The sequence below is a fragment of the Pinus tabuliformis genome, chromosome 1_1, assembly GCF_031772625.1.
Source record: "Pinus tabuliformis cultivar Carrire ecotype Pingquan chromosome 1_1, CPIR1, whole genome shotgun sequence".
NCBI lineage: Eukaryota > Viridiplantae > Streptophyta > Pinopsida > Pinales > Pinaceae > Pinus > Pinus tabuliformis.
In genome coordinates this window covers 661,639,401-661,662,099 of record NC_142297.1, presented here as the reverse complement: position 1 = coordinate 661,662,099, position 22,699 = coordinate 661,639,401, and the positions used below count along the sequence as shown (strand labels likewise).

Genomic DNA, 22,699 nt, shown 5'->3' with positions numbered 1-22,699 from the left:
ATTCCCATGGAATCATAACCTGCTCTGATCCCATTGATCCGGATTTAAGCAAGAACGCAAATAAATTACAGAGATAACCATAAATACAGAGATGAAATAACCATAAATACAGAGATGAAATAACCATAAATACTGAGATGCAGCGGAAATAATACTTCATTTCATTATTGTAAAATACTGAAATATGCTTACAAACAGAAATGGAAAGAAACCAGCTAGGGCGATGGTAGCTTATCTCTGAGAAGAGATGTGGCGGATACATGCCTCTGAACTGTTCTAAACTGTGTTACAATGAGGCTCGAAGGCCTATTTATTGTTGAGAAACAATGGAAAACCCTTCACATCCCGAAACCTAGCCCTAGAAGATGAAACACCAAATTGTGGGCCCCGTTTGGGTAAATTGGTACATCAATTTCCCAGGGTCGTAACTTTGGCATACGATCTCCGTTTGACGCGTACGATAGCTCGTTAGAAAGATCTATCCGAGTACTACCACTTTGGGAGGCAACATGGGTCCGTGAGGCAACATGGGTCCATGGGTCCATGGACCCATGTTGCCCCAGATTCCCAAAAAACCGTCGTTTAGGGCCTTAAAACGGCTCCGGAAGTTCAAGACCCGAAAAACTGCTAAAAATAGTAAATTGTGCTACAATTTAGGAAACTGAAAAAGCTGAAAGAGACAGTTGTGAGGGTCCAAATGGGATAGGTGGGTGGCCACCAACATCCACCTGGATCACAAGCGTTGTCGCAGTGCCTGTACAATGCGGACGACAACAAGACCTAGAAGGGGAAGTTGGATGATGATACTCAAAGCAAACTAAGCAAGAATAAACTTTGTTTCACTTGCAAAGAATTGTGGGAGCCAAGTCACCGATGCTTGGGCAAAGGTAAAATCCAACATATTGAACTTTTGAAGTATTGTCCAACAACAACGATGAAGAAGGCCCAACACTAGCACCAATCAATGAGCCTAGCAACTCAAAAGTAGAGCAAACCCTTGAGGAGGCTAAAGAAGATGAGAAGCCCCGTCCAAAAATCAAGGGTCATACTATCTCCACTCTTTCAGGAATCCCCTAATGTTACACCTTCTGGACCAGGGGGGTCATAAAGGCACAACGAATTGTTGATTTTTGGTAGCATTAGATGAGCTCTAGCCATGAAAATTGTTGGAGAGGCTAAGGCACATAAAATCTCTAAGACCCAGAATGGTTTGGGGAAATTCCACCTGGTTGGAGAGATATTAAAATAATTAATATTTTTAATGGGGTTCCTAAGTCTAAACTTGGGAAAATTAAAATATTAATGGGTATTAATATAAAACTAGGTGAGAATGTTCTAAATGACATGGATCAAGCCAAATCTAATCTTAGTCGTTGATTAGGGACTTAATCTCGGTCGTTGAAGACTCAACATGAAAAGTATAAGAGGAGGCTTGAGGGTCAGTTGGAGACACCATAATTGATCAGTCAGTTCGAATTTCTGGAGCGGGCTTTTGTTGAGAGAATTGAGCTAGTGATCTGTTGCAGCGAGGGGCAGTTCAATACAAGGTCGAGAATACATAGCAGAGAGGCAGAGATAGTACCAGAGAGACAGCACAGAGCCTGGAGAGGCTGACGCAGAGGCAATTGGGAGCTATGCAAAGGCTGAAGAGGCTAGCATGGGTGACGCAGAGGGTCTGAGAGCTGACGCAGAGAGCCAAGGGGATGACACAGAGGCTTTAGTAGTTGCGTAAAGGCTAGCAGAGCTGACACAGGGCCAAGAGGCAGCGCCGGGAGATTTTCGTGGGGCAGACTGAGTGCTGGTGAGCTGAGAGGGTGACACAGTCCCTATCAGAGTGACACAGAGTAGTGGAAGCTGCCATAGTTGTTGTGGGATCGTTCATTCAATGATTAATCAGCCGGAATATCTGTATCCGAGGAGAGGTACTACTGCTGAGGGCATTCTCTATTGGATGAGCCATTTATGGCACCCTAGTTGTATTCAGAAACTGCATAATAATAAAACCTTCATATCTGATGCACTGGTTTTCCCGCATTGGGTTTTTCTAGGGACGATTGTCCAAAAATAACGGTGTCCCTTGTGTGTTTGTCTCAATTATTTCGGTTGTTGATCTGTACATGAGTTAAGGATGCATTTGTGTTTATTTCAATATTTATAATTATAGATAACTTGTTAATGAAATAAACAAGTAGGAGAAATTAAACCCGATAATGCAGTAGGGATTTCTAACGTGTCAGACTTAGAAATTTCAACACGAATCACGACTTTGGTCAAAGGTGGAGCTACGCATAATTTCATCGAGGTAGCTTTAGTAGCAGGGAAAGGTCTTCCAACAAAGGAATTTAAAGGCTTCGACGTGATGGTAGTTGATGGGTATAGTCTAGCTTGCACACAGTTGATCCAACGTTTGAGCATAATATTAGGTAACTACACATCCACTAATGAATTTTATGTAATAGAACTCGCAGACACCAATGTTGTGTTTGGGGTTTAGTGGTTACACTCGTTGGGGAAGTTCTCAATGGTCTACCAGGCAATGGAGATGGAATTTAAGGCTTCAAATGGAAAGGTAGTATTGAAAGGTATGTCTAATGATGATCCTCGAACCATGGGGATGTAGCTTATGTGGCAAAATGTATGATTACAAGCTAGAAAACATTAGATAGCAGCTAGCAATAGTAGGAAAACATTCAACTATTATTAAATAAGCATGACCAAGTGTTTGTTTATATTCCCCCATGAGACCTCCTGACAGAGGCTTTGAGCACACCATAGAGCTTGAAGAAGGAGCCAAACCTGTAATCACCACACCTTATCAGCACCCAAAGAAATTCAAGGACAAGATAGAAAAGGCCATCAAAGAACTTCTAGCTATGGGCCACATCAGACCTAGTTCAAGTCCAATTACTTCATCGGTAGTTTTGGTGAAGAAGAAAGATAACACATGGAGGATGTGCATTAACTACAGAGTGTTAGTTTTTATAGCATCGGACAGGTGTTCTAGTTTTTAAACCTTTGTCTTACATTTTCAATACCAGTAGGAACATTCTTATCAAGTGCCATAAGTCTTTTACCCATGTCCATTCTTCCATCCTTTGATCTGGGCTCACCATTATTGCAGATATTAGTCATAGTCGCATCAATATCGTGGAACCCCACCATATTACAATCTAACTCACAAATACCCTTATCAATTGCAAAGGTAGGGTAAACAACTTCATGGGAATGTTCATCAACTACGAAAGTGGTATGAAGTTCAAACCAATCGAGAATTAGTCATCTCAAGAGGAAAATAAGACACCACAACATTTGGTCCATTGTTCATAGCATTACTAACTTGGTCAGTGCCACCTTCAATATAACACTGGTCATCTTGCATCCCTCCATAATCAAAGTGCAATCTCTCATTTGTCACAGGTATTATTCTCTCCCTACCATGAGTTAGCTCTGTCCTCGTTCCACATCAAAGTTAGAAAGATATTCAGCTTTCTTCTAGTAACTAATTTGCTCAGGTCCATCATCTAACAACTGCTTAACTTCCATATTCGTATTCAACCAGTCATCTATAGGTCCTCATGGACATGATATTTCACAACAAAACTCAACTCATTATCAGGAGCATCTAGCACATTTATTGGAGAAAATTCAGCCTCAGAACACAAACATTTTGGAGCATGTTCATCTCTCTTTGAATGACCTAGTGGAGGCTTAGTTTTATCATTTACGACGGCCAAACTACTAGAAATTCCACCGGTATATGTCTTCACATCCTGAGATGCAATAGTATTATCATCCTTTATCAAGGAATTTTGAGCCCCATCAGAATGGTCAATACCATTACATAAGGAATTACATTAATTTTCTTGAGTTGATAAATCAAGATGGGGTTTATTAACAGCAGACACACCTAGCACATCTACACTAGGTCGATTAATAGTAGAAAAGCTTGGTGAAAATGGTGCCCCAGCCTAGGAGCAGCCAAAAAAAATTTGTTCTACAATTACGGAGAATTTTACTGACCCAATCTGTCCCCTTGATTGATTTCAAGGAGAAGAAGGTGCCATTGTAATAAGATTCTTGTGTCCTGTACTTGATGCCAAATTCAAATTGACTAGTTCCAATGGATGTTGAGCACAGATAGACCTCTTCTTGAACTTCTCGTCATGCCCAGACATCTTTGTTGGAAATACTGATGGGGATGAATCAGTATTTCACTTCAATCAGTTAATTTTAACTTCATGTAGCATTATCATTAGCATTAGATTAAAACATAAGTTAGCATCACATCACATGAATAGATAACAATGTCATTCAACAATGCACAACATCCAAGAAAGTAGACACGAGATTTTAGGTGGAAAACCTTCTAATAGAAAACCCATCGAACACTTCTTAATATAGGTCTTCAAAGATTTACATCAATTGGAAGCTCCAACTTCCAAGATTTCCAGTGTCAATTGAAGGAGGCTCCAACCCCCTAGTTTACAGGCTCCAACCTAAAGGACGCTCCAACCCCCTAGTTTACAGGCTCCAACCTGAAGGACGCTCCAACCTAGGCTACTTGAGAATAGGAGCGGAAGCGGGAGCAGGGAGCGACATTTTCAAAAGCTTCTGGGGCAAGCAATTTTTATATATTTTGATGCGTATATGTCAACAAACACATGTAGAATGATAAATTAGTAATAAAAGACATAAAAACATGGATTAAACCATATAACATCATTCATCTAGTAGTTATAATCTTCATTAAATACGAGTTCCATAACCTAGTAGATGAAAAAGTTCGATGGAAACATTGCAATCCCCAATCCTAAAATCCTGAAAAACTAATAAGTCTGTTGGATTTTGAGTGAGATATAAAGTTCTACTTTCTCTGTATGAAATCCAATAAGGTCAAAACAACTCTCAAGCATCCTCAATCATTTCATGGTAATGTTATAAATTTAAATAGAAAGATGAGAATGAAAGATAAAGGAGAATGTCACATTTACCTTAAGAATTTAACATTACCATGAATTTCATATCATTACTAGGGCCATAGGCTCAAATATTTTCGGGGAGTGTGTTATAATGGAGCTTCTTAAAAGAATCCAAGGGTGGCAGGAGCCAGGGGGGTGATCGTTTTCCCCAAAGGAGCTAACTATCTTCCATGGGATAATAAACTACGCCATGTGATTAAGAGAATTAGAAGTCTATGGGCCTATTTTTATTTCAAAGATATTGGATAGTAATTGGTTTGTGCCACATGCCAACGTCCCTTGTCAAAATTAACTTGTTTGTTGGAAGCATATATAGAGTGATGCCCATGATCATTTTATCCTCTCTTATAAAATTTGAATTGTATGGAACATAAGGTTTTGAAACTTTTGGGATTATACTAGAAAGTGTTCACTTTTCAAAATTTTAGTTTGGTGGTCTATTATAGTTGGCAAGAAGAAATATCTTGTTGGGTGGAGGTTACTATCTTTGTCTTGCCAACAATTTGCATAATTGTATTTGATGTACTTGCATTGAGTCAATCATGGATTTTTATTATACAAATTATGGTTTCAGTTTAAATAAATTATATAATTCAAATTAAATAATATAATTTATTATCAATCTAATTTTAAGTTCGTGGTCAAGCCAGACACCAAATAGGTATAGGAGATCTTGTTGTTTGTGGGACAAGGAACCCACCTCCCCATAACTATTTGACAATAAATTTTATTAAGACATACCCCTTTAAGTTTGAACCTAAAAAAGACATATGCTCTTAATCTTCATATAAATTATATAATTATAATATAAAATTTTATAATCTTCATATAATTATATATAATTATATAAAAATATAAAATTTCCAAAATTTTATATAAAAAGATGACATAATTGTTACACAAAATTCTAACATTTTAGAAATTTTATACATATATTTTAGAAATTTTATACATAATTATATAAAAATATAAAAGTAAATAAAAATTATATACAAAGTTAATTAAAATAAGAGCAATTAGGTTTTATGAGAATTTTTTTATTTTTTATTGTTTTTTAAGGTTAAAATATTTTATTTATAATTTATATTTAAATATTTTTTATTAATTGATATTGTGAAATATTAATTTTATAGAATTTTTTATTTTTAATTGTTTTTTAATGTTAAAAATTTTATTTATAATTTATATTTAAATATTTTTTATTAATTAATATTTTGAAATATTAATTTTATATTAGATAAAAAGTCCATAAAAATACTTACTATGTAAAAAAATACTTTTAATTACTCCTAGTATAAATAATCAAAAAAAAAAAAAAAATATATATATATATATATATATATATATATATATATATATATATATATATGTTTATAGGTTTTTCAAGTTTGGAATAGAGTTTTTAGAATTCTAATTTAATTATCAATAATTATTAGGTGGATGGTAAAGACTTAACGGTCACAAATATTTTGGAACATTTTTATTAATAAAATATTTTTTAGTTTAATTTAGTTAATTTTTATGTTTTTTAAAATCTTAACAATGTGAGATATATCATGAAGAAGTGTTTTGATGCTTATCATGGGTTGATACCTATAAATATCTACCAATCATTTAATTTATATGGTTACACTAGTATATTATTTTAGATAGTATGCATCAACTCCATTTTAAATAGTGTCATAACTACATCATATATATATATATATATATATATATATATATATGTTATTAAATATGTTTATAGGTTTTCAAGTTTGGAATAGAGTTTTTAGAATTAGGTGGATGGTAAAGACTTAACCGTCACAAATATTTTGGAACATTTTTATTAATAAAATATTTTTTAGTTTAATTTAGTTAATTTTTATGTTTTTTAAAATCTTAACAATGTGAGATATATCATGAAGAAGTGTTTTGATGCTTATCATGGGTTGATACCTATAAATATCTACCAATCATTTAATATATATGGTTACACTAGTATATTATTTTAGATAGTATGCATCAACTCCATTTTAAATAGTGTCATAACTACATCTATCATTTTATCATGTAAAAAGTATTTATCAATAAAAAAAATTATTACTTTCAATAACTCTTTCTATCAGGCTAAAGTTTTTATATAAATTCGATTTAAAATAAATGTTATAATAATTTATTTAAAAAAAAATAGTCTATGGGACAGATTGCTTCTTCATCTACTTGATGTATTGTGCCATTTTTCTGTGAAGCTTCAAAATAGATGCTCCCAACTTCTCGACAAACCCCTCCCTAAATATATTATCCCAAGAGATACTGTGAAGCTTCAAAATAAATGCTCTCAGCTTCTCCACAAACTCCTCGCTAAATAGATTATCCCAAGAGCTAGCTGACAAACCCCTGGCTAAATAGATTATCCCAAGAGCTACTGTGAAGTTTCAAAATAAATGCTCCCAGCTTCTTCACAAACCCCTCGCTAAATAGATTATCCCAAGAGCTAGTTGCAAGCATATCTGCATAACTTGTCCTGTTGTCTTTATAATTTCTTATTAATATTCTTTTGAAATATCTCATGTCAATTTCAATTCATTATTAAACAAGAAAGTCCATGAGTCTTGGATAGACACTGATTGGTGCTTTGTTAAGAGGCACTCCTTAATGTGAAGTCACCTCGCTCAATTCCCGCACCTATCCCAATGATATATTGGACATGTTGAAAATTTAGTCCTGCCAAACTTACAAAAAAACAAATATTAAACAAAACAGAAATTATACATCCTCAAAAATACCTTTCAACACAAAGGGGGCTGGAAAAGGCCAAAGGAAGTGTAGGAGGAAAGAGTATGCATTTTTTGTTCTAAAAAAACAAATATTAAACAAAATAAATATTATACATCCTGAAAATAACCTTTCAACACAAAGGGGGCTGGAAAAGCCCAAAGGAAGTGTGGGAGGAAAGAGTATGCATTTTTTGTTCTAAAAGTGGAACCAGAAAAAACATTTCATGTGGCAGCGAGCTCTTGGGATAATCTAATTAGCTAGGGGTTTGTCCAAACGCTGGGAGCATTTATTTTGAAGCTTCATAGAAAAATGGCCGAATACATCAAGCAGAAGCAATCTATCCCATAAACTATCTTTAACTTCGTGTACATTAAAAATAATTTCTTTCTTTCTTTCTATCTATTTATTTAAATATAAAATTTATATAATAAATATTTAAATATTATAAATAACATATTTATATAACCTTCATGTACATATATAAATTTTATTTAAAACTATTATAATATACGCTACCCACGTTTGTGATTTTATATATAAAAAAATAAAATATAAAATTTTATAATTGTCCTTTTATATATATAAAAGTTAAAAATAAAAAATAAAAATAAAAGACATTAGAATATTTAAAAAAAAATAAAAGTAAAAATAAAATTAATTAATTAAAAAAATACATAAATTTTAAAATATACACAATAATAATTATGATATTTTAACTGCAATAAGAGAGTAGTTATATGTTTTAGAATGTAGTTTTTTCCCATTATATTATATTAAAATATTTAAAATAGTTAAATTATATATATAATGGAAACATCAAAAATAATAAAATCAATTTTAAACTGATAAATTTTTTAAATATTGAAATAAATCAAATCAAATTTCTGAACGTGTAAATTCTTTTACCTAAGATAAAATTAATGATAAAAAATTCAAAACTTTATGCTTCTTTAAGGCATTCCAAATATTCCAAATTAAAGTAAATATTAACTAATTTTATAAATCAACCTATCTTCTAAACTAATTTCATTCCTCCTCTAATTTCTAGCGAGGACGGGTTCCTGAGAAAAACATTTTCTTTAACGTATTCCAAATTAAAGTAAATATTAACTAATTTGATAACTTAACCAATCTTCTAAACTAATTTCATAACTCTTCTAATTTCTAGCAAGGACGTGTTCCTGATAGAAATAGTGTCATGACATCGAGGAGGTCGGATGGTTTTGTGCCAACGAGATGAAGGCGACAATCGGGACGGCACGTTCTCGGGGTCGGTAGGCTGTTTGACCCAATTCTTTTGACAGCTTTACCAACGGAGTTAGCAGCCGACAAAAACGACTAGAGGTTTGCTCCCGACAGAAATCTTCTCTCCTGTGTTTGTTCCAGTTGTCTCCTATGTTCATTCCAGTTTCTGTAATTAGCAAGTATTTTCGATGGTTGGAGGCATGATTTTCTGAGCATATGTGTTTTATTTTTTCCCGTATAATATATTTCAATCCCTGTAACTGCATCAATAACCAAATCATTTTGATAACGATTATCCTGACGGATTTTCCTGACAGATCCTTGGCACTTTCAGAAGTGGATGCAACCAGACGTTCAACTCCGACCCTACAGATACAATGTTCTGTTAGTTTGACAACGAATTAGTAATTTTGGATAAAATGTAATTAGTCAGTTTTATATCATCGACAATTCGGTATAAAACTGACTAATTACATTTTACCCAAAATTACTCCGCTGATTGAAGTTACAAAGTGATCCCATGATTCAGGCAGACAGCGAAGTTATGGCTTTATCTTCTTCCTGTATTTTAACTTCCATATCTGTTAATTGACATATTAGTGTATTAAAAACATTCAAATGTTCTGCAACGTTTGAACTTTCTTTCATTCGAAGACTGTATAACTGTCTTTTCAGATAAATTTTGTTGGTTAATGACTTTGTCATATAGAGTTTTTCAAGTTTTTCCCACAATCCTGACGTTGTAGTCTCTTCAACAATGTTGAAGAGAACTTCATCCGCTAGGCATAACCGGATGGTACTGAGTGCTCGGGCATCCAAGTCCCCCAGTCTGAAGTAGTCATGGTTGGAGGTTTCTTAGTTGCCCCATCCAATGCCTTGTGCAACCCTTGTTGCACAAGCAAATCCCTAACCTTTAGTTTCCAAAGAGCAAAATTGCTCTTTCCGGTGAATTTCTCCACCTCGAATTTCGCATTCGACATCTTGGCCATTTTGTTCTTCTCCTAGGGTTTCAGTCTTTCAGCTATCATTTTCTTAAAAAAAAAATTGTTTCCCTTTTTCTTAAAAAAAAACTTTGTTTCCCTTTCTTAAAAAACTGAGCCTGCTTTTTAAACAAACAAATTTTACAAATTTCTTTCTACAATTTTGAGCCTTTGTTTTTCTGCAATATTTTTTTTTAGAGAAACCCTTCAACAAATTTTACTGAAAAATAAAACTTGTTCTTCTTACTGAAACCCTGCTCTTTATCAGTTTTGGACAACTTCCTTTTCAACTGGTTTATGAACCCAACCCAAAATATTCTGGGTAAACAAAAAACGTTGTCTTCAACAAATAAAAAATTACCCGGATCTTCCACAAGCCAGGCTTCTAGTCTCACACAGGCGCTGTATTCAGAAAACAGTGGCAGGTTAGTGGCTCCTTCACACGCAGCAATTCCACTTGGACGCAGGTTCTGTGCCTTTTTTTAACACGCAGCAATTCCACTTGGACGCAGGCTCTATGCCTTTTTTTTAACACGCAGCAATGAAACACCTCACGCAGGTCTCAGCCTCACGCAGGTCTTCACACAGCTAAGAACCAACCACTTGGATCTCAACACTCAAGTTTTACGCTGATACAACCTTTTCTTCAACGCCTACGCTCACTGCACCAATCTCTCAGCCCTTGGAGCTCTGATAGTTGAATAATACATTCCAATCCCTTGCCCCGTGGATGTTTCCTTGACACATTGTCGAGGTTCTACCACGTAAATCTTGTTTCTATGTGTGTGTTTGGTTTCCAGTTAGTTATGGTGTTTTCTTGGTCAATATATAACTGAATGTGTGTAATTCTTTCCTATTTTTCCTTCTATTTCACCAACAAGTGGTATCAGAGCTCCGAGGGCCGAGCAATTGGTGCGGTGAGCGTAGGCGTTGAAGAAAAGATTGTATCAACGTAAAACTTGAGCGTGAGATCCGAGCGGTTGGTTCTTAGCTGTGTGAAAACCTACGTGAGGAAAGACCTGCGTGAGGCTGAGACCTGCGTGAGGCGTTTCATTGCTGCGTGTTAAAAAAAAGGCACAGAGCTTGCGTCCAAGTGGAATTGCTGCGTGTTAAAAAAAGGCACAGAGCCTGCGTCTAAGTGGAATTGTTGCGTGTGAAGAAGCCACTAGCCTGCGGCTGTTTTCTGAATACAAAGCCTGCGTGAGGCCAGAAGCCTGGCTTGTGGAAGATCCGGGTAATTTTTTATTTGTTGAAGACAACTTTTTTTTTTACCCAGAATATTTTGGTTTGGGTTCATAAACCAGTTGAAAAGGAAGTTGTCCAAAATTGATAAAGAGCAGGGTTTCAGTAAAAAGAACAAGTTTTATTTTTCAATAAAATTTGTTTAAGGGTTTCTCTAAAAAAAAAAAAATATTGCAGACCATTAAAAAAAAAAACAAGGCTCAAAATTATAGAAAGAAATTTGTAAAATTTGTTGTTTAAAAAGCGGGCTCAGTTTTTTTTAAGGGAAACAAAGTTTTTTTAAGAAAAAGGGAAACAAAGTTTTTTTTAAGAAAAGGATAGCTGAAAGACTGAAACCCTAGGAGAAGAACAAAATGGCCAAGATGTCGAATGCGAAATTCGAGGTGGAGAAATTCACTGGAAAAATCAATTTTGCTCTTTGGAAACTGAAGGTTAGGGATTTGCTTGTGCAACAAGGGTTGCACAAGGCATTGGATGGGGCAACTAAGAAACCTGCAACCATGACTACTTCAGACTGGGAGGACTTGGATGCCCGAGCACTCAGTACCATCTGGTTATGCCTAGTGGATGAAGTTCTCTTCAACATTGTTGAAGAGACTATGGCGTCAGGGTTGTGGGAAAAACTTGAAAAACTCTATATGACAGTCATTAACCAACATAATTTATCTGAAAAGACAGTTATACAATCTTCGAATGAAAGAAGGTTCAAACGTTGCAGAACATTTGAATGTTTTTAATACACTAATATGTCAATTAACAGATATGGAAGTCAAAATACAGGAAGAAGATAAAGCCATAACTTTGTTATGTTCTTTGCCTGAATCATGGGATCACTTCGTAACTTCAATCAGCTTGAGCACTGCTGATTCTTTGAATTTTGAATCAGTCGTGGGAGCTCCCCTGTCTGAAGAAGTACGAAGGAAATCCAGCACTGAAACAACTGCATCAGAAACCATGGTCGCTAGAGGACGCTCAAAGGAAAGAGGAGAAAAACCAAGGGGATCTTCCAGGTCGAAATCGAAGGGCAAGAAGTGTAAGGCAAAATGTTGGAACTGCGGTAAAATTGGACACTTGAAGAAGGACTGTTGGAAACGAAAGGAATCCAAAAACCCGAAGAAGGAAGCAAATCAGGTCGATTCAGGTATGAAGGACGAAGTTTTATCTGCTGAAGAATTATGTATGATAGATGAAACTTCACCTGAATGTAATGTCTCTCAGGGTTTAGATAGCTGGTTGTTAGACTCTGGTGCTTCGCATCACATGTGCCCACATAGAAATTGGTTTACTTCGTATAAAAATGTAAATGGTAGTTCTGTGTTTATGGGTAACAATGTGTCATGTCAGACTGTTGGGATGGGAGATATCAGGATTAAGATGTATGATAACACAGTTAGGACATTAACTAGTGTTAGACATGTACCTGATTTGAAGAAAAATTTGATTTCTTTGGGAGTGTTGGATTCAGATGGTTATAAGTTTACAGGTCATGATGGCGTCTTGAAAGTCTTTAAAGGAGCCCTTGTGGTTATGAAGGCAGAAAAGGTCGGAAATCTTTACAGGTTAAAAGGAAGTACTCAGGTCAGTGAAGCAGTGGTTGCATCAGAAAAGGAAGAAGCAAGTACTCGTCTATGGCATCAGCGATTGGGTCATATGAGCGAGAAAGGTCTTCAGATACTGATGAAACGTAAATCTCTTCCCGATCTGAAATCCTTGAAGTTAGATTTCTGTAAACATTGTGTGTATGGAAAACAGTGTAAACAGAGATTTAAAGTTGGAAATCATAATAGTAAAGATGTTTTAGACTATATTCATTCTGATATGTGGGGACCATCCCCTGTTGTGTCATATGGAGGTGCATTGTATTTTTTAACGTTTATTGATGATTACTCTCGTAAAGTTTGGGTCTATATGCTAAAAAGGAAAGCTGATGTATTAAATGTCTTTAAACAATTTAAAGTGATGGTAGAGAAAAGAACACGCAAATCTATTAAATGTTTAAGAACTGACAATGGTGGTGAGTTCACTTCAGTTGAATTTGAACAATACTGTAAGGATGAGGGAATTGTTAGACACAAAATTGTTGTTTATACTCCTCAGCAAAATGGTGTTGCTGAGCGTATGAATCAGACTCTTATGGAAAGAGCCAAAAGCATGATCAGCAATGCTAACTTGCAAAAGGAGTTGTGGGCAGAAGAAGTATCTACTGCTTGTTATTTAGTTAACAGATCACCTTCAGTAGCAATTGATTGTAAAATTCCTGAAGAAGTTTGGACAGGTCAGTGTTGTGACTATTCACATTTGAGGATATTTGGTTGTGATGCTTATTCTCTCATTCTGAAAAATCAGCGTTCAAAATTAGATCCAAAGTCGAAATGTTATGTCTTTGTTGGGTATGACTATGCAGTGAAAGGATATAGGTTGTGGGATCCTACATTGCGGAAGATAGTCATTAGTAGAGATGTAACATTTGATGAATCCTCTATGTTAAAATCAAATGTTGAAAGAATTGAACAGGAACAGGTATCGCCGAATCAACGAGTTCAGTTGGAGGCTAGACCTTCCGATGACAATCAAAAGTAAGGAGAGACTTCTAGAGAAAAAGGTGTTGAAGACACAAAGAAAGCCGTTGAAGCTTCTGAACCAGTGCAAGTTTCTGAACCAGTTCAGCAACCAGTTGCTCTTAGAAGGTCTACAAGGGAAAGGAAAACTCCCAAAAGGTATGAAGATTCTGCTTCATCTTTTGCTTTGATCACTGAAGATGGGGAATCTTCTTGTTATCAGGAAGCAGTAGATGATACAGATAGCGAGAAATGGAAAGTGGCTATGGAAGAAGAAATGGGCTCCTTAGCCAAGAACAATACCTGGAATCTTGTAGAGCTTTCTAAAGGGAGAAGTGTTGTTGGATGCAAATTGGTCTTCAAGCTGAAACGGAAAGTTGATGGAAGTATCGAAAGGTATAAGGCAAGACTGGTAGCAAAAGGGTATTCTCAGGTTGAAGGTATAGACTTTCATGAGATTTTTTCTCCAGTTGTAAAACTTGTTTCTATTCGTACTATGTTGGCACTAACTGCGTTGCTTAATCTTGAGTTAGAACAGTTAGATGTTAAAACAGCTTTTCTACATGGTGATTTGAACGAAGAAATATATATGGAACAACCAGAAGGTTTTGTACGAGGTCGCAGCAGAAGTTAGTTTGCAAGCTCAGGAAATCATTGTATGGTCTAAGGTAGTCTCCCAGACAATGGTACAAGAAGTTTGATTCCTTCATGGTGAGCCAGAACTTTATAAGAAGTGAGTATGATCATTGTGTATACTTCAAAAGTTTCAATGGCATATTCATTATCTTAGCTTTATATGTTAACGATATGCTTATTGCAAGCAAAAGCATGGAAGAGATCAACAAGCTAAAGGCTCAACTCTCTAGGACGTTTGATATGAAGGATCTTGGAGCAGCAAAACATATCTTGGGCATGGAGATACACAAAGACAGGAAAAATGGTAAGCTTTGGTTATCACAGCAGAAGTATGTGGAGAAAGTACTTGAAAAGTTCTCTATGAACAATGTGAAACCTGTTAATGTTCCACTAGCTTCCCATTTTAAGCTTTCTTCGGTTTTAAGTCCTAGAGCTGATGAAGAAAAGCAGTATATGTCTCATGTACCATATGCAAATGTTGTAGGCAACTTAATGTATGTGATGGTATCTACAAGACCTGACATTTCACATGCAGTTGGAGTTGTCAGTAGGTTCATGGCAAATTCAGGTAAAGAACATTGGCAAGCAGTGAAATGGGTGCTTCGATATCTAAGAGGCACAAGTGACCATTGCATCGTCTTTAATGGTAGTGAAGGATCAGTCTGCGGATATGTATATGCTGACTATGCAGGTGATTTGGACAAAAGAAGATCTACTACAGGTTATGTCTTTACTCTTGCAAGTGGAGCAATTAGTTGGATGTCAAAGCTTCAAGAAACAGTTGCGTTGTCCACTACCGAAGCTGAATATATAGCTGCTTCAGATGCCAGTAAAGAAGCAATCTGGTTAAAGGGTCTGCTCGATGAAATTGGAAGAACGCGGGAGAAAGTGAATGTACTATGTGATAGTCAAAGTGCTATTCACTTGGCTACAAACCCTACCTATCACAGCAGAACCAAGCACATTGATGTAAGGTATCATTTTCTGAGACATGTGATCGATGGCAGAAAAGTAGCTCTTCAAAAGGTCCATACGCGAGAGAATTGTGCAGACATGTTCACAAAGCCAGTTACAATAGAGAAGCTGCGGTGGTGTTTAGCTTCTCTTGGCTTGCAAAAAAGATGATGAATGGGCATGGGCAAGGGATTAGGAAAATTGTTGTCAAGGTGGAGTTTGTTAGTTTGACAACGAATTAGTAATTTTGGGTAAAATGTAATTAGTCAGTTTTATACCGAATTGTCAATTATGTAAGGGAGGTCGATGATATAAAACTGGTGAATGCCCATGGAATGTATATGAGTGGAGAATCATTGTTGAATAATATATTCCAATCCCTTGCCCCGTGGATGTTTTCTTGACACATTGTCGAGGTTTTACCACGTAAATCCTGTTTCTATGTGTGTGTTTGGTTTCCAGTTAGTTATGGTGTTTTCTTGGTCAATATATAACTAAATGTGTGTAATTCTTTCCTATTTTTCCTTCTATTTCACCAACATGTTCGCACTGAACAAGTGTTAGAAGGAAATTCAATAATTGTAGTCATTTCCCTTTTTATTTATTTCTTTTATAGCCCTCTCGTAATAGGTTCTAACAAAAATTTCTGTGGAAATCGAGCAATGGTTAAATTTATACCAGGGAGTGATGATACGGATGGAATACGATTTATCAGTACTGATGGTGTTAGTATTTATCAGTCTTTATCTATATTACTTTCAGGTTACAATGGACGGTTACCAACCAGAGGGAAAGTGGCACCGACCAGGAAGTTTTAAAGCCACAGATAGCTTGGAATTAGCCATAGGTGAACAAAATTTGAACTTGCTCTGATACACCTTATGATGTACCTTGTCGTAGTCACGGGATGAGATTGAAATTCATAAGAAAACGGAGAATCCCATATTGTCAAGGTTCGTGTGAATGATACAAAGAATGATCGGTAGGCTGCTACGAAGACTGTCATCCATAGTACTTAAGAGACAGGACTGTGCTAAGGGCACAAGCCTGCATCATAATTACCATTATAAAAAAATATAATTTAGATATCTTACGGCCTATTAATGGAAGAAAATGGAACTCCCTCTCGACATGTGTTCCATATGGAAACTAATGAAACCAAGGAGACACTCGATGCAAAGTACATCACTAGGGAATATTCTCACAAACCTATCAGAAATAGTGGCGTATTGCAAAACAAAATCCTAGTCAGTAGCTTCTTCAAAATCAAGGCTAAGGCATTCTAGCCATGCATGTAATCACTCCCCATCGCATAACTATCGTTAAGGGTTGTGTAGTACCAGTTTCATTTGTAAAGTTCAGGTGATTTCATTATTGGAGATGATATAAATCATGGTTGCATTGCAACTCCATCTTTGCGATTCTTCTCTTTTTAGGGTATACATGTCTGTCTGTTTGTTGCCTTCAGATTCCAACAATTTCTGGGACAATATTTGTATATGTATCTTTTCTATTTTAAACTTTTGATGAACGTGTTTAAACTTTAAAGCAGTCGCTTGATTGTGTGATTCACATGATTTCAATTTAATTTCTTTCTTTCCCTGTGGATTAACTTTTGTCTAAGACTGGTTATTATTTGCATTACCAAACAACGGAAAAGTACTATGAACTTCAGGTTTCTTCATAAAAAATGGTTAAGTGACTTATGATTCCTAAATAATGAAATGTCTCACCTTGCCTTCTTCCATTTCTATGCTGGCATTATCAAGGCCATCAAGCAGGTTTCTTCATAAAATAATGGTTAAGTGACTTTAGATTCCTAAAGAATGAAATGTCTCACCTTGGCTTCTTCCATTTCTATGCTGGCGTTATCAAGGCCATCAAGCATGGATGAATCTTTGCTCACAAGAGAAACCTTCAAAAACAAGCATCTATTGATTACATAGATATGATAAGAGAAAAGGGTTCCCATAATTAGCGCAAATGCTCAAGAGTACACATAAACGTATATGGATGAGTTACGTATTGTCTGCATTACCAAAATTGGTGTTAACGGCCCTTCAAGATCCAGAAGACCCTTCGCAAATGCTGCAGCAGACATCTGCAAGTTGCCAGAAATGTAGGTTTCAAAAAAAAAACTTATTTAATTATAAAGGAACATAATTTACAAGAAAAGAAGTCAAGTGGAAACAGATAATCATATGCATTACGTACATTTAATAAAACAAGAATATTAATATTATAACAAAACAATTTCATGATGGTTTATGTCAATAAAGACCTGTACACGGCCCTCATCTGAACTATAAATTTTTAAGTCATGGCGATATGTACTATGCAGACGTAGCAAGCCTGTGCCTTCTCCTGTATGCCAAAGAGAGAACAATAAGCAATACACTCTTTGGAAACACGGTCATTCATTATAAAATTAACTAAAATCCATTTCAATGCTTCTCCCATTCTTACTACCAATGTTATAATTTGGTAGCCAATCTCATAAATATCATTAGACAATTTCATCATAATTGCAGGGTGTTGACTTAATAACAACAAGATGGACTTGGATCCACAATTAACACCAAGCACTATTTTTAATGTCATCAGAGAATTGACATGGAGATAGAGGGTGCTAGTGATCACGAGGATCACAGTGTAAGGAACGAGTCTGATTATATGTAGTTATTTATTGTAGAAATAAGATTTTTTGGTGTATAAAAGCCATTTAGAGGCTCGATGTTTATGTATTTTGTTTCAGATATGCATTGCACTCAGTGCTGATTTGCTATATTCACCCTTACATACTATATACATGAGTATAATTTGCATGTTTGGTGTCTAATAGCTTGATTAACATTGATGTACATGAATTTGTTTCAGATATGCATTGCACTCAGTGCTGATTTGCTATATTCACCCTTACATACTATATACGTGAGTAAACTTTGCATGTTTGGTGTCTAATAGTTTGATTAACATTGATGTACATGAATATGAGTGAGTGTGTGTGTGTGTATTACATCAAAATTTCATACTTAATGTATATTTTGGTAGATGGGCTCATTGACCTCAAACTCTAGTCTGGTCCCAATTTGATCCTCAATCAGTCTTGATTTGATAACATTGCCAACTTAGGACTTGCTCGTCAAGGTAATGATTGCCATCTCAACAGATTATATTGATGAAGTAGAGCTCAATGTTGTTTCATTGGATGTGTATGGTCTGATTTTTGGATCAAAATGCCCAAATAGGCACACTGCACGTATATGTCATAAGGTAAAGGGATACTAATTTGTAACACATGGAAATGGACATGAATTTGTAACACTCAAGAACAAACACTAATTTGAAGATGAGCCAAGTAAGTGATTTAAAACTAACCCCAATAGAACCAAAACATTTTGACATGCAGATCACGAAATATTCTTAGGCACATGTTAATGAACCATAATTAATACACAGACCTTTAAATGTCTTATTCCTCGACAATAACAACATTGGCTCAAGTTGGAACAAAAAATGGCAGATTGACTGTTCAACTTCTATGTAAAGAGTTCTACAAGGAAAATGGATTGACCACTCAAAAAGCACACTATTATTGGACATAGATTTTGTTGTCAACGGGCCCAACCTGGATACATATTGTTTCGGAAGTATCTCCCCAGCTCTTCAGCCTGCCAAATAAGCATTAAAAAAATGAAAATTAGAGCATTTTTATTTGGCCTTATATATAAACTTCAGTATGGAAGATTAGCAAATCCAAGCCACTTCCTACTTGTTGCAACACTTATAGATAACAAATCTCTGGAAAGCAACCAACGATTCCCTTGGTTCATACTATATAGTATATATACAAAAAAGTTCAAAATTCAAATAACATTAGCTACAAAACTGTACTTGCCTCGGAATGCACATAATAGACACCCAAAAGAGGGTAAATATGACAACAATTTTACTACTTAGACATGCAAGCGAACATTGTACGTGCTTGCACAGTAGCAGCCATATGTTTCATAGCCACTTCCATATGATAGGAAGTAGAGTAAATACCATCAGATTTTCTAATTTTTATTCATCTTAAAGTAGCTATACATCTTACTGGCATCACCTGGAAACGCGTAGAAAATTCAAATGACAATTTATTTATCCTTCTTCTCTGAAACATCAAATAACATACCTGTTTTCTTCCTGCATGTGTAAGTACACCACCGTATTTTAGTACCATCAATGCTTCTACTGGACGCTCTTCTTCACCTTCACCATTCTCTTTTAAGACCTTTACCCATTTTTGAGGCTTCAATTGAACCTTCCGATATATCCCAGAAAAGTGGCCACCCTACCATAAGAGCAAGAAATATAATCAATTTATCCATTAAAAAAACAGCAGAAGGCACCAGCTTAATAACAACTCAATGGGCAATAAAAATATAGGTAAGACCCCCCTGCATGGGTGCAAATGAGGCCAGGTTCAAGTCCTGAGTGATTCTGACAGCATAGAAACTCCCCACCTACCACAGTAGCTTAGTCAAAGGGGCAGTTGTCCAGTTACTATAAGCATGTTTGTCCAAAAAAAACTTTAATCAATTTTATATGGATGCCCATTAACAACCGACACAGGTCAATGCAACTTGAGAAAGATCCAAGTATAATATAGGCAAAGGAAATGCCTAATGCAATTCCAAAATAAATAGGTACCCTACGTAATGAAAAAGAAAATGAGTAATGGTAAAGAAAACTAGGTCAAGAACCAACAAGCTAAAAAACTTAAAGACCGACTATCCACCATAAGGAAAAAGGATATGACAAACAACCCTAGAACAATAAGATTGTCTTAATGCTAATGATGAACTAACTAGTGACTCAAGGTCATAAAGAGTTGGTAATGGGTACAAAAGCTCCAATTATCAAGTGTCTCTGCAGACTTTGTTATTTAATTACTTTCATAGGAATGACATGCTCACAAATCTATTTTCAATTTGCTGCGTGCTGGCTAGAAAAGTACATGGCACATACACCAAATTCTGAATTTGATTAGTTCCATCTCCGAAAAGCCTCTACTAAAGAAATGGTGCTCACTGATGAACAAGGTTAGGCATTTTTGGTCTTTGATCAAAAAGTGAGTCTTCATCAAGTCTGCAAGTACCTGAATAGGCAATAGAATGCATCATGGATCTTGTAATACTTGGCAATCTGAAGATGAAGTCTTCACTAATTTTAATCCAAAGCTGTAAATTTCGCATAAACAATCCTCCCTCAGGAGATAGTTATCAGAAGTAATCTTGAACCTTAGATTAGTCATATTGCCCACTCCCTGCTATCACGGACAAGGTTAGCCTCAATGCTCTGGTGACTGGTCGATTCTGTGGACTTTTAGAAGGCATTCTCTTCTGATCCTAGTGTACTTCATCTTCTTGCTTCGACTGAAACAAGAATTCATGAGATAGTGGGGGGTCACCTTTACACACCATGTCAACTTCAAAGGATACTAAGAGTACACCAAACAAGAATTTCTCCTCTCTCCCACCATATTCAGGATTCACATTGCTGAGATTGAACAGATAATTACAGATTCCACACATGTTTTGCATTCTTCACTAGGTCATGATCTCAATTCTCCTCTTTGCAGATACTGTGGTACTATTGGCTCCTCCCAGTGGCGTTTGCGGTGGCAGCCTAATAACATAAGAAAGTTCTGTGATCCTTGTAAAACCAAGATCATGTTGTTGAATAGAGTCCCAACACCAGGAGAAAATTGTTCCAACAGGTGCAAACACAGAGACAAACAGGGTACCAACAAGAAGCAAACAGAAAAGGGTCCCAGCAGGATGTAAAAGGGATTCTAACAGGGAAAGAAGTAATACCAATAAGGAGATCAGAGAATGAGGGGTCTAGTGCACAAATATGAAAATCATTTTGGACAGGCCACAAATAGCGCATAAGCAATGCTGACTAGAGAAGATCTATTATTAGCTAACCCAGCTGCTTCTATGGAAGGGAAAAAAATTTATTCCCTCTACACCTATATCTGTTCATTGTAAACTTGTGACAGTGCAGAGCACATCCTTAATCTAATATGGGATCAAAGCTCTTCCACTCTTGTCCTTTTTCCACCTCCCTCAGAATAGAGAATGGCACCAGAGATTTTCCTAAAATAATTAAGCAAACTTAAGGTTTGGGGATAAAAATTTAAATTGGGGTTGATAAAATTTCAATGTTATTGTTGATTAAAAAAACTAAAATAAAAAGGTGTTAACTGGTTCATGTTCACGTTTATGGAAAATATGTTTCTGACAAGTCAAATTGAATCTCCAATAGACTTGTAATTTCTATGATATCAAGAAGGGAAAGGTTTTGTTTGCAATAAGCCTGTAAGTGATGAGAACAAATAATTTTAGACATGGAACAAAAAGGAAGAGGATGCAGTGGACAAGAAAGTAAGTAGAAAGAAACAGAGGAAAGCACAGAATGAGAAGACATGAAACAGAACTTCAGGACAAACAGAAAATAAATGCAACTCAGTCAAGTTGTAGAAAATTGGTTGCTGCCTGAACTGGATCACCTTGTTTGCTCACTCCCTTAACTGGCAAGTTAACTACTTCAAGTTGCCATTATCATTCTTCCACAAATTTGGTCCAAAATAACATTCACTAATGGGGGTGGGATGTATTTCTTGTAGCCTTTGACAATTTGGCCCCAAGAGACAATGTTAAAAGATTCTATTTGAACAGTCGAATCTTTCTGTTCTTGCTAGTAACCAATTCTTCTGTAAGAGTAGATACATCTTCCAGGGAAAATTTTAAGAACCCCCCCTAAATTTATAAATATAATAAATGGGCGAATCTCCATGGTATATAGGAAAAATGGAAGGCGATTTTATCAATAATATAATATGTATATATAATTTTTTGGCGAATCTCTCACCAGGCATGGCGAATATTTTACTCAATTATAAAATCTTGTAAGATCTTGGCGAGTCTTTCACTAAATAATAGAACTTTGTAAAGACCTAGTTAATCTTAGCATAGGCTACATGCTAGTTTAATTCCCCCATTTAAATAGGCTACATTCCAGGTGAATACCATGGATCAATACCTTGTGCCATTTTGGTGAATACCATGGGTCAATACCATGTGCCATTTTTATTTTTATTAATTCTAATATTAGGGTTAATAATGGTTTTTTGCATGGTATTAATAACAATCTAGTCCATGGTATTTGTCCCATAGTATTTTGGCCATAAGTTTCACCTAAATATAACCCATTTTTTGAGTGTTCGTAAATATAAGGTGACTTATGAAGTAAATATAAAAAAAATGTTTTATTTGTTTACCATACCTCTCATTTATTC

At 35.7% G+C, this 22,699-nt stretch overlaps 1 protein-coding gene across 1 annotated transcript in view; it reads right to left on the bottom strand.

Annotated features, from left to right (window-relative positions):
* The window catches only part of LOC149215131 (inositol hexakisphosphate and diphosphoinositol-pentakisphosphate kinase VIP2-like), a 280,111-nt gene that overhangs the window by 148,008 nt on the left and 109,404 nt on the right, over nucleotides 1-22,699 (bottom strand). Inside the window, exons 11-15 of the mRNA XM_089392534.1 lie at nucleotides 19,529-19,687; nucleotides 18,983-19,025; nucleotides 17,636-17,718; nucleotides 17,393-17,455; nucleotides 17,195-17,269 (exon numbers count right to left, since the gene is read on the bottom strand). Of these exons, the coding sequence (XP_089248660.1) occupies nucleotides 17,195-17,269; nucleotides 17,393-17,455; nucleotides 17,636-17,718; nucleotides 18,983-19,025; nucleotides 19,529-19,687 (423 nt within the window). The remainder of the gene's footprint in view (nucleotides 1-17,194; nucleotides 17,270-17,392; nucleotides 17,456-17,635; nucleotides 17,719-18,982; nucleotides 19,026-19,528; nucleotides 19,688-22,699) is intronic.